We start from the raw sequence: 12546 nt of genomic DNA, 5'->3' as shown, positions 1-12546 counted from the left end.
TATCTTGCCAACATCACCACAAAATCACACACCGCCAGCCTCTCCAAGCACTTGAATTGCTCAAGCATCGCAGGTTGTATTTTCACCAGAAGCAGTTAGACCGTTGCCGAAAGCGCTCCCTAGAAAAACAATTGGCAAACGAAAAGTGAGGAAGTCTGCAGTTTATACAGATACGCCGGAGAAAAATGCTATCCAAGAGGAATATGACGCAAAAAAGAAAAAACAGGTTAAGAAAAAAGTGACTGAGTTAAACGAAAAATCAAATACAACTTTTAGAAAATACAAGAAAACCAAACAATGCCAGGACAATCAGCAACAGAGTGATAGCAACGAAGAGGATGATTGCTATTGTCTGGTTTGCTTGAAAGCATATCGTAGTAGTCGCCCTGGAGAGATATGGGTGCAGTGCACTCATGACGACACATGAGTGTCGTCATTGGTCCCATGAAGAGTGTACTCGCCAAGAAGAACTATACGTCTGCCACAATTGCCTTTCAGAATAAAAAATATTTTATATTGTATGTTTTTCACTAGAATAAACACTATTTTTCTATGTCTTAGTGCTGTTTCAATTATCCCAGGTATCTGTTTCATTCGTCCCTGTCACGGGGACAATTGAAACAACTTGACAAGTTCAAGTTGTTATTTATTATCTTATTAATGACATTATTTAGACCAAATATAATGATATATATGGAAACACAATAGGATACGCTTTTTATAACTAATTTCGTAATTTAGAAATTTGCGATAGATGCGGAGAAAAAAAATCAAAATGCAGAAATGTTTCAATTGTCCCCGGTCTACCCCAAGTCATTTATTCAGATCATGTCTTGTAACTGTCCCGATTCGTAATTTCGATTTTGTTTTTTTAATTATAGACTTGGATGTCACTTCTGGTTGCCATTGTACCCTGTATCTCGTATCTTATATATAGTATCTTTTATCTTGCATCCTGTCGCTAGTTATATAACTCTATAAAGTGATATAAGGTTGAATTCTCGATTTTTATTCAAATAAAAGGCACATATCGAGCACAGTTTTTACTAAATCTTGCCCAAGTACTTTCGCTCCTAGAGCATCTTCAGGGGCATTTGAAATAAGCCAAGAAACGTTTTTTTAACTGAAGAAAATAGAAAAAACTCGAAGTTGATGGTTGATAAAAAATTTATGTATAGTACATCCACTAATAATTTTCCAACATAAACATGCCTCATTCTGGTATCAAAGAGACCGCCTTTCAAATCAAGGTTGTCAGACATATTTCCTAAAATTCCTAAGGTTATATTTAAAAATCATTCTCTATTCTCTATTCGTTATTATTCAATTGTTAGTCAACGAACGACACTCTTAAAACATAATATGAACATATGCTCAAAAAATATATATATAAATTAATTAACTAGGTACTAATATTTCCATGGACTCTTCACTAATGAATTAAAGCAACCGTGAACTTTGTATATATTACTTATATTCTAAGTAATTTTCGAATATTGGCAACAGTGTAGTCTGGAGAGAATTTAAACGTTCGACGTTGCCCTGTTGGTGAATTTAGCGGTAATACTTTTATAGATATAATGATCGACTTTTAAGAAATCAGACAACTTTTAAGAATCCAAGTTCTCAAAAACAGTTTCAAGAATTGTATTATTATTTTCCAAATTTCATTGATTTTATACCTTACCTGGAAACATGAAAAATTGCAGATATATTAATAATGGTATTAAGGTTATATTCACTAATTTTAAACTCATGCATTATGGCAACAGCGAATCGCAAAGCCGTAAATTCTAATGAACACCTGTTTGTCTGGCTATGTGACACCCTAAGATATTTCCTTTTGCAGAGGCGGAGGCTTATTATAAGGTATAAGTAATATAAGTTATAAGTAATATTAAATTTTTCTAGGATGGCATTTTTTAAGATGCATCAACTTCTGTGTTATCAATAAATAATGACAATTATGTTAATGACAGCTCCGAATTAAAAAATAAAGATTTGCACGTACAATCCCAAAGAATAGTTTTAAATATGTATGAGTGTTTGAAAAAAGAAAATATTGGGATGGCTGATAATGCAATTGTTTCGAGAATTCATGTATTAAAAAAATCGGGTATAAGACGATATATACAATTATTAAATTAGGCACAGTTACAGATCATTCCTTAAAACGAAAGCGACCAAATAAAAAATTTGGTAGGATTGACACTGCTGCAAAAGACGTTATTCAGCGAACAGTTTACAATTTTTACAAAGAAAATAGAGTGCCTACTTTAGAACTGATTTGTGAAAAATTAAGAGATTTCCCTGAATATAATTATATATTCCGCCGAATTAAGTGATTGTTATGGATAATGCGTCGGATCATTCCCGCATATTAAATAAAATACCTAATAATAACACGAAAAAGGACGAAATTTTAAAATTTATGTAACTTAAAAACATCACTGTTCCTAAAAAGATTCCAGTAAAGAAAGAATTAATTAGAATTATCAAAAGTCGGAATTTTAAAAACAAATACGTTATTGACACCATTTGCAGCAGGCACGGCCATACTCTTTTGCGAGTTACCCTCATACTATTGCATTTTTAATCCAATTGAAATGGTTTGGGGTACCGTAAAAAAACGATTGCGAAAATATAATCAGTCACCAACATTAAGCGCAATGGCCATTGAGAATATTCGAGAAATAATTAGTGGCATTAATAGCGATGTGTGGAAAAATTGCTAAGCTCATGTTGTAAAAATAGAAAACGAATATCCTGTTTTACCGGCAATAGCACCAATAGTTATCCAACCTGGGAATTATTCGACTTCAGAAGACTCTGACGATTCTTTTCAGTCCTTCTAATTAATTTCTTTTCAGCTATCGCGATGCATCTTGAACACTAGTGTTCATTATTATACAGTGTGTCGCATTTAAGATGAAGACACCTCTATATATCAGCTACTAAAATACATACAGATTTGACATTTTGCACAGTCATACATGTTGATAGTGCACATTTTTTTAAGATAGTCATCTGAAATTTTAATTTTAAAGGCGGCTTACTGCGAATTCACAAACAGGGTAAATTTTCGATATTTTTCTTCGCGTTAGAGAAATCGGAAAAACTTATTTGGAAAATTTGTTCCACTTATTGTAACCGCACATACCAAATTTCATGACAAAATTCGCAATTTTAGTTTTTCAGTATTATTTGTAATCTCGATCCTAAATCTACAATTGGCTATCTAAAGATGCATCTCGGGACAGCCAACTGTCCGTTTTAGAATCCTGACTACAATTGAAGAGCTTATTTCCAAAGTGTCTTAAATCCATATAATGAAATCCATGAAATTACAGATTTTCATACAAATTTAACATACAAATTATACAATTTTCATATGCACTTTTAAATGGTAAATAAGAAGTTGTTTTGGTACACATAACTTTATTCTAGACTTGAAGAAATCTATAAAGTTTAAAAAAAGAAAATTAAAAAAATCGAAATTTTGGATTTAAGACACTTTGGAAATAAGCTCTTCGATTAATGAAAAAAGTGAAAGTGCAAATTTTGACATAAAACTTTGTTATGTGGGGTTATAATAATATTTGGAACATCTTTTCCAAATAACTTTTTCAGATATCTCTAACTCGAAGCAAAATATTGAAGATTCACCCTGTTTGTGAATTAACAGTAGGCCGTGTTTAAAAATTAAATTTAAGTTAACTATCTTAATTGCTGGATAGACAATCTTTTAAAATTTTCTGACAGAATGAGCCATTATTTACAGATAATTGTAAAAAAAATATTATGGTTTATGTAAAAACTAAATAATAAGTCCAATATTCTTATAAATCACTAAAATTAACAAGCTTTAATTTGAAAGAATTAATTTGTTATTTATTCGATGTTGTGAGCCCGCTCCCATTAAAAAAAAACTGATTTTGTCCTTTGAAGAGTCCTATTCAAAAATGCCCCGTTTAAACAAATCGAAGGTTGAAGGGTGCCGGACATTTTTGCCGGAAACAATTCAAATTCAAAAGATCACCTTTTTCTGCTACGGAAAATATTGCTCCGATTTCTCACCAAAATCAATGTTGATACTTTAGTTTAGATACTCTTGAATCTCAAAAATACTCATTTACATATTTTTCAAGCCTCGAAAATGCATATTAGGTATCGCATTTTTCGGATTTTAAATCGCCTATGTCTCCAAAACTATTAACTTTTGAGAAAAATGACATAGATCTTATTTAGAGTCACCCAAAAACCTAAAAAATATTTTTTGGAGCACAAAAGGTGATATTTTGAATTTGTTTAAAAAATTGTTTAAACAATTTCTGCCCAAAAATTGAGAAATTTTCCTGAATATAATTATGTAAAAATTAATAAAAATTATATGATTTTTCTTGAAATATGCGTTTGATAACTGATCCCTTTTCTTAATTTCCACGCCAATGGTCGGCATTGGCATCAAAGAATCTCAAAAGCCGACTCTTTGCAAATTGACGATGGAAAAAGTGTAATATAACGTTTAGGACTTACTTCGTCAAAATTAAGATATCCAACAATATATGGTGAATGTCATAAATATTTACACAACACGAGACAAAGGATAAACAGTTTAAAATAATTATAAATTCGAAGAAGCTACATATTGGGTGACATCATGAGAGAGAATGGCTCCTGGTCTTAACGGAAAAGTTGTTGTCATATGTTAGATGTCACCTTAACATTTGTGCTATAAGCAGCTTTATTTTATATCCAAATAGTTTTCCCTAACAAATCTATATTTTTTGGAGTTATTCTTGAAAAATCCAATAAAAACTTGCTTTTATGAAGTATAATTCGTGAACTTTTAGTCACGAATAAATCAAAAAAATTGACTTTATAAAAATACTCTTAACGATATTTGTCTGAAAATTCATTATTGACTATTGACTACCATGATTTTTTTATAAACTTTTTCCACCACGAGTTGGGGTTGTAACTACCCCCAGACGAAAATTACGTATTGTCCCAGGGTAGATTTTGATTATTGAGCTATTTTGTAACTACTGTCAAGATTTCAAGTAAATCGATACATATAAAAAAATTCTGTGCAGAAGAACGTCAGATCCCGAACTATAAGAGTTAACGATAAATTTAGTTAAAATTACGTTCATTTTAACGTTTCGATTTCTACTTTAGAAATCGTTCCCGAAATAAACGTTCTGGTTTTTTGTGTCTTTGTTGAAGTTGTTCTACTTCTTTGAGCTTCTCGTTTAGCCATTTTTCCTTTGCTACTTATATATGTTTATCAATTTCTCTGTTGAGAATTAACTGACAATTTTTGTTTTTAAGCCTGGCAATTTTTGGTTTTTTGTGACATATTTTTTTCGTCAATTTCAAAAGCTTCTTGTTTGTCATCCAAGGCTTTCTTTTTATGAAATTTTGCCTTACTATTTTGACTTCTCCTGCTTCTTAAAGTGTTTCTTTAAAACTTGTTCATTCTTGATATATCGTTCTATTCCTCTTGTGGCTTCAGGTGCATCTGCGTGTCTTCTTATCTCCAGCTGCTTATCTACATACTCTGTATACTGTTTTATTTGCTTATCCGTAGCATTATTCCATTATATTTTGTCTTGGGTCGTGCTGTTTGAGATTTTTTTTTTAGTTTTATTCTCATTGTAACTACAAATGGATTAGGGTGAAGTTAAACCTAAACTTTTACAATGTAAATCGATATGTCGCTAACAACCATGGGTAGTTGAGTGACTGAAATTATTATTATACAAAAAAACGGAAGATATGCAAGTATTTCCTATGATAGTTTTATATTTTAGTTTTTTTTCCTTGTAGATACTATAAAATAAATTTTTAGTAATAATATAAATATATTTGCAGCATCCATAACAACCATTGCATTTAAAATTCCGAGCTGGGAAGTCTTTAATGAATTAGCAGAACACCTGGATCACAACAATGAGGATATTGCACATGTTGAACTTGATGTACTTGATTCAAAACGAGCTGAAGTGTCTGAACAAATCAAACACCTGTATACAAATTCTTCATTTTTAGATGATCCGTATGCTTTTGTAAGGGTAAGTATAATGAAAATAATATTAAGGAGGATAAGTGAAATTTACTGGATTTAAAAAATAAGTTATTTTCGTAAGCAATGTTGATACTTTTTTTGCAATTTATTATGGGTTTAATAGTTATCAATAACATTACAGCACATTTTTTTTTCATAAGAGCAATTTCAAGACTAACCTATAATATTTAAAACCATTTAAAAAACAGACATACAAAAAGCTACATGTAGGTTCGTCTATCTTACCCATTTGAGAGATAGTATTTGTGTAGGTCTATTAAGAGCGTAGGCGCAAAATCTCGGGCCAATGCTTTTTAAATGAATTCATTTTTTTCGAATCCTAAAAAAAGTATTTTTGAAAAATTTAAACGCAGAATGAAAGAATACATTATTACTGACGACCGAAAGTCCCTGAAAACTTCTATAATGTTTATTTTAATAAGTTACAGGGGTAAAAAAAAAGAGAAAATTTAGTGTGATTTTTAATTTCAAATATCTCATTCAAAAAAACTTTTTGTTTATTCTAAGTGACTTTCAGCCCTCGGTAATAAGGTAATCTTACATTGTGCGTTTAAATTTTTCAAAAATATTTGTTAGTTTTCTCAAGATTTGAAAAAAATGATTGCATTTAAAAAGCATTGGCCCGAAATTTTGCGCCTACGCTCTTCAGTTCTTTTATTATTTGAACATGCACTACCGTTAGAATAAAAGTCCGCGATCCATACAAGAAGTCTTTATTATATAAAATAAACTGTATATATTCATTTAATAAACATCTTCAGTTTACAATTGAAACTGAGACAGATTTTGGTATACCATTTTTAGATACAAGAGTAATAAGAACAAATGACAATATTTTGACATTGGATTGGTACCAAAAACCGACAGCATCAGGCAGATATATAAATTACTATTCAAACCATACCACCCGTCAAAAATATAATACCGTACTAGGTATGAAAAACAGGATAATGTCCATTGTTGATGACAACTTTTTACAAAAAAATCTGAACATAATATACAAAATTTTTCGTAACAACGGATATCCTAAACAAATTTTAAAAAAACTGATTTACAGCACTAATTTCTATGACGGTCCCGTCCATGATTCTAATAACAAATCAATCGAATATAAAAAACTTCCCTTTATTAATTGTCTAACTCATTCTGTCATATCCATATTCAAAAATGTTCCTAATATTAGTATAGCTAAATATAATACCATGAACAGCAAACAACTATTTTCAAAAATCAAAGACCCAGTACCAACCTTATATAAAAGTAATGTCGTTTATGAAATACCGTGTTTAGGATGTCAAAATAGCTATATTGGTCAAACATCACAATGGCTAAAACAACGCATCACACAACATAAAAGTGATTGCCGCTTAAGAAAAAATACTTGCGCAGTGGTTGAACACTATGAAAACACTGGTCATATGCTAGACTATAACAAAGCTCACATTTTGGCACAGACTGATAACTACAAAAGTAGATTATTTCTTGAAATCTATTACATTAATAAAAATAAAAACACTTTAAATTATAAAACGGACACTGGACAGTTAAGTAACATATATTGTAACATATTGAACAAAATTTATAAATATTAAAAATAGCCAACATTCATTTTAATAACAACTAACCTTAATAATTCATCAAATAAATATTATTTTTCTAACTTTTCTTTTATTGTTATTTTTATTTTTACATTTGAAATAATTTTAATTTTTTATCGTATAGCTGTAACGAACGTGCTTCTTGACATTCAATATTTCAAATACTTCAATGTCAGTTTTTATTTACAAAATCTTTTAAATTCTGTAAGTGTTTTAAAATGTATTTGTACGCCATTTTTTGTAATGTTCAAATTGTTTTTAGTTTACTCCTGAGGAAGCTTTTAAATAAATAGCGAAATATTGAGTAATTTAGAAAAAAGAAAGATTTTTACTATAGACCACTATACCCGATAATTTGAACTTATTTATATATATATATATATATATATATATATATATATATATATATACATATACATATATATATATATATATATATATATATATATATATATATATATATATATATATATATATATATATATATATATATATATTGTTATGATATGTAAAATCGAGAAAAATATTGGTTTGTTTAAAAATATTTCAAAGTTCAAAAACATTAAAATAATTCAGATAAGTAGGATAATATCCAACAAACATTTCGGAGAAGGAAAGTTATTAAATCCTTGGATTTCCTGTACTAAACAAAGTGTAAGCTTTGCATTTATTTCTTTGTTATACTTGAGTGACCCGCATAAGTTTAAGTGAAAGCCACAGACAATTGAACGGGGTTTTTCAAAATACATTAATGCAGTGATTAAAGACAATAGAAGGGATTATAGAAAGTGGTTTTTGTTAGTTTTTAAGAATTATAGAAAAATATTATTTGTAAATAAGTTTTAGGAAATTTATAAGTATAGGTAAAAATTTGTTTGTTATCGAAATGAAAAAATGGGGGAATTGTGACGAGTTGTGATTGGCGGAGATTGAAAAAGGCGGGATAAGTATGTAGAAAAAAGTTTAGCGAGATTGAGGAGAGAGAAAAGATATAGGGAGTTGATTTTCCAAGTCTGTAAGAGGAACAGTGATTGTTCTCTGGTGGTTCCAAAGAAGTAGCAAGCAGTAGTGTTGAATGTTAGTGAGTTTTTGTGGAGTTAGTGTATCTGACAGAAGCTGAAGCAGCAAAATATTGTAAGTCATATTTTCCTACTTATATTCCAAGAGTCACTGTTCAGGCCAACGAGAGATTCAGTTTATCGTAAAGAGAAGATATTCCAAGAGTCATTTTTCACTCGGGCCAACGAGAGATTCAGTTTATCGAGAGGAGAAAGGCTATCATAATTTGAATGATTTTTGCTTTTGAAGGAGATCATTAAGGACGATATACTTGCAACAATCTGTTGTAAGATTGCTGATTACATAGGGAGCGGTTGAGAGGAGATAATACAGTCTACAAGGAACAAGGATTTGGACCACTCATCATCAGAGAGAGATATTTTTGTTTTCTGCAGTTTTTTTGTTTTTTTATTGATAACACAATTTTTACTCGTAATTTAGAAAGGATATAAATATTTTGATTAGGAGAGTTAGAATAGTTTGGGATTTTGAGTTTTCAATTAATATTGTTTGTACCATAAATTTTGATTGTTCACGTACGGAGAACAAAATTTTGAGAATCCTTATATGAGATTTGTTTATTGAAAACTTTTGAGTGTGAATTATTTCATTATTTTTATTTCAATATATAGTGTTAGATCATATGTGTTTTTATTATTCCGGTATTCTCTGGACCTTACCTTTCACATGTAATAGCATAGATATTGAAGCACGAATTTAACCCTGAGATAAAAGAATTAAAAATTGTGATAGAGTCATAATCATATCATTTAAATAATTTTAATTAATCAAAAAAATTAATTAGCTAATTATTGCTTGGCGCACCAAGACTTTAAATATCACAATAACTGGCTTCCAAAACGTGGGGCTTGAAAATATCGCAGCTTTACATTTGAAGGAAGGGAAAGAGATCTGGAATAAGTACAGGTAATCCAGAGATAAAGACATAGAACATTGAGGGAATTTGAATTTGAAAGTATTTTGACAATTTTTCCAGGGAATATAAATTTGATTTATTGATTGATCGTAGTTAGTGGATATTTACTGCTATTGAATTATTTGATTTTATTTTCTTTACCAATCGTACATTTGATATTTATTTGGAATTATTTGAATTTTACTGATTGCATATTTGATATTTGTCGTGAAAATTTAATACATTTGGGGAGAAATATTGTCGTGTTCTGAAACATATAGAGTGTTGTAAAATTTCACATTTTGCGGGGACAAAAACAGTAACGAAAAGAAACAACATGTCGACCACAAGGAGTCAAAGCAAAATGCAAGAAAGGAAGGAGGATAACAGAGAAGAGGAAACAATTGTTGAAGAAGGATCGGATAATGAAGGAAATGTTACAATAGTTGAGGAGAAAAAAGAATTATCAGGAATAGAGAAAATATTACAACTAATGCAATTACAGACACAACAAATACAAGAGAATCAAAGGGAAACAAAACAGACAATGGAAGAAAACCAACGGGAAACAAGGCTAGCAATAGAACAAAAATTAGAAGAAAATGATAGAAAAATGGAAAAGCGTTTTGACAAATATGAAAATGAGGTAAAAGTCTGTTTAGAAAAAGTCAGAGAAGAAACAGAGAGGAAACTAGAGATGCAGAGAGAAGAAATAGAAACTAAAATGAAAGATATTAAGACTGTACAGAAAAAAGAATTAGAACAGTTAGAAGAAAGTTATGAATTAGCGCACATAGAGACAGGAAATATACGGGGTATTTTTAACATTCACGACATCTATCAATATCATGAATAGATTTTAATAACATAGTAAAATAATTTGATCCTAGAAAACTTTTGTCATTTTTAAAATTTAACAAAGAGTTTTCGGCAGATCAAATGGCGGGGATTTGTTATGATATGTAAAATCGAGAAAAATATTGGTTTGTTTAAAAATATTTCAAAGTTCAAAAACATTAAAATAATTCAGATAAGTAGGATAATATCCAACAAACATTTCGGAGAAGGAAAGTTATTAAATCCTTGGATTTCCTGTACTAAACAAAGTGTAAGCTTTGCATTTATTTCTTTGTTATACTTGAGTGACCCGCATAAGTTTAAGTGAAAGCCACAGACAATTGAACGGGGTTTTTCAAAATACATTAATGCAGTGATTAAAGACAATAGAAGGGATTATAGAAAGTGGTTTTTGTTAGTTTTTAAGAATTATAGAAAAATATTATTTGTAAATAAGTTTTAGGAAATTTATAAGTATAGGTAAAAATTTGTTTCTTATCGAAATGAAAAAATGGGGGAATTGTGACGAGTTGTGATTGGCGGAGATTGAAAAAGGCGGGATAAGTATGTAGAAAAAAGTTTAGCGAGATTGAGGAGAGAGAAAAGATATAGGGAGTTGATTTTCCAAGTCTGTAAGAGGAACAGTGATTGTTCTCTGGTGGTTCCAAAGAAGTAGCAAGCAGTAGTGTTGAATGTTAGTGAGTTTTTGTGGAGTTAGTGTATCTGACAGAAGCTGAAGCAGCAAAATATTGTAAGTCATATTTTCCTACTTATATTCCAAGAGTCACTGTTCAGGCCAACGAGAGATTCAGTTTATCGTAAAGAGAAGATATTCCAAGAGTCATTTTTCACTCGGGCCAACGAGAGATTCAGTTTATCGAGAGGAGAAAGGCTATCATAATTTGAATGATTTTTGCTTTTGAAGGAGATTATTAAGGACGATATACTTGCAACAATCTGTTGTAAGATTGCTGATTACATAGGGAGCGGTTGAGAGGAGATAATACAGTCTACAAGGAACAAGGATTTGGACCACTCATCATCAGAGAGAGATATTTTTGTTTTCTGCAGTTTTTTTGTTTTTTTATTGATAACACAATTTTTACTCGTAATTTAGAAAGGATATAAATATTTTGATTAGGAGAGTTAGAATAGTTTGGGATTTTGAGTTTTCAATTAATATTGTTTGTACTATAAATTTTGATTGTTCACGTACGGAGAACAAAATTTTGAGAATCCTTATATGAGATTTGTTTATTGAAAACTTTTGAGTGTGAATTATTTCATTATTTTTATTTCAATATATAGTGTTAGATCATATGTGTTTTTATTATTCCGGTATTATCTGGACCTTACCTTTCACATGTAATAGCATAGATATTGAAGCACGAATTTAACCCTGAGATAAAAGAATTAAAAATTGTGATAGAGTCATAATCATATCATTTAAATAATTTTAATTAATCAAAAAAATTAATTAGCTAATTATTGCTTGGCGCACCAAGACTTTAAATATCACAATAATATATATATATATATATATATATATATATATATATATATATATATATATATATATATATATATATATATATATATATATATATATATATATTGTTATGATTGTTTATTTTGACTTTAATCGTAGTTTATTAAGCCAATAAAAAATTATAACTTATTTGTTATCAAAAGTAAAATAAACTCCTTATATTACCTGTGTTCGATGTATTCAAAGATTTTCTAGTTGTCTTTTATCGGGATAGAGAAGAAAGGATAATAATAAAAAAAAATATTATATTACAAAGATTTACGTTTCTTCATTTTATATGAACGAATAAAACACTTATTAAATTCTGTCGTTATCTTATCAATCAGCATACAAGAAAATAAATAAAATTTTTATAATAATAAGATTATAAAGCTACATACATTTATATTACGTGAAAAACAAATTTTACTTAAAATTTTCTTTACTTGAAACAAGAAACAACAAAACTTTAAACTTTTGATTAGCCTAACAAAACCTCAGTTCTTAAATTTAAATG

At 29.5% G+C, this 12546-nt stretch overlaps 1 protein-coding gene across 1 annotated transcript in view; it reads left to right on the top strand.

Annotated features, from left to right (window-relative positions):
* Positions 1-12546, top strand: part of LOC140447910 (carboxylic ester hydrolase-like) — a 148304-nt gene that overhangs the window by 79972 nt on the left and 55786 nt on the right. Inside the window, exon 8 of the mRNA XM_072540833.1 lies at positions 5878-6077. Within this exon, the coding sequence (XP_072396934.1) occupies positions 5878-6077 (200 nt within the window). The remainder of the gene's footprint in view (positions 1-5877; positions 6078-12546) is intronic.

The sequence above is a fragment of the Diabrotica undecimpunctata genome, chromosome 8 (assembly GCF_040954645.1).
Source record: "Diabrotica undecimpunctata isolate CICGRU chromosome 8, icDiaUnde3, whole genome shotgun sequence".
Classification (NCBI taxonomy): domain Eukaryota; kingdom Metazoa; phylum Arthropoda; class Insecta; order Coleoptera; family Chrysomelidae; genus Diabrotica; species Diabrotica undecimpunctata.
This window is presented reverse-complemented; position numbering and strand designations above follow the sequence as displayed.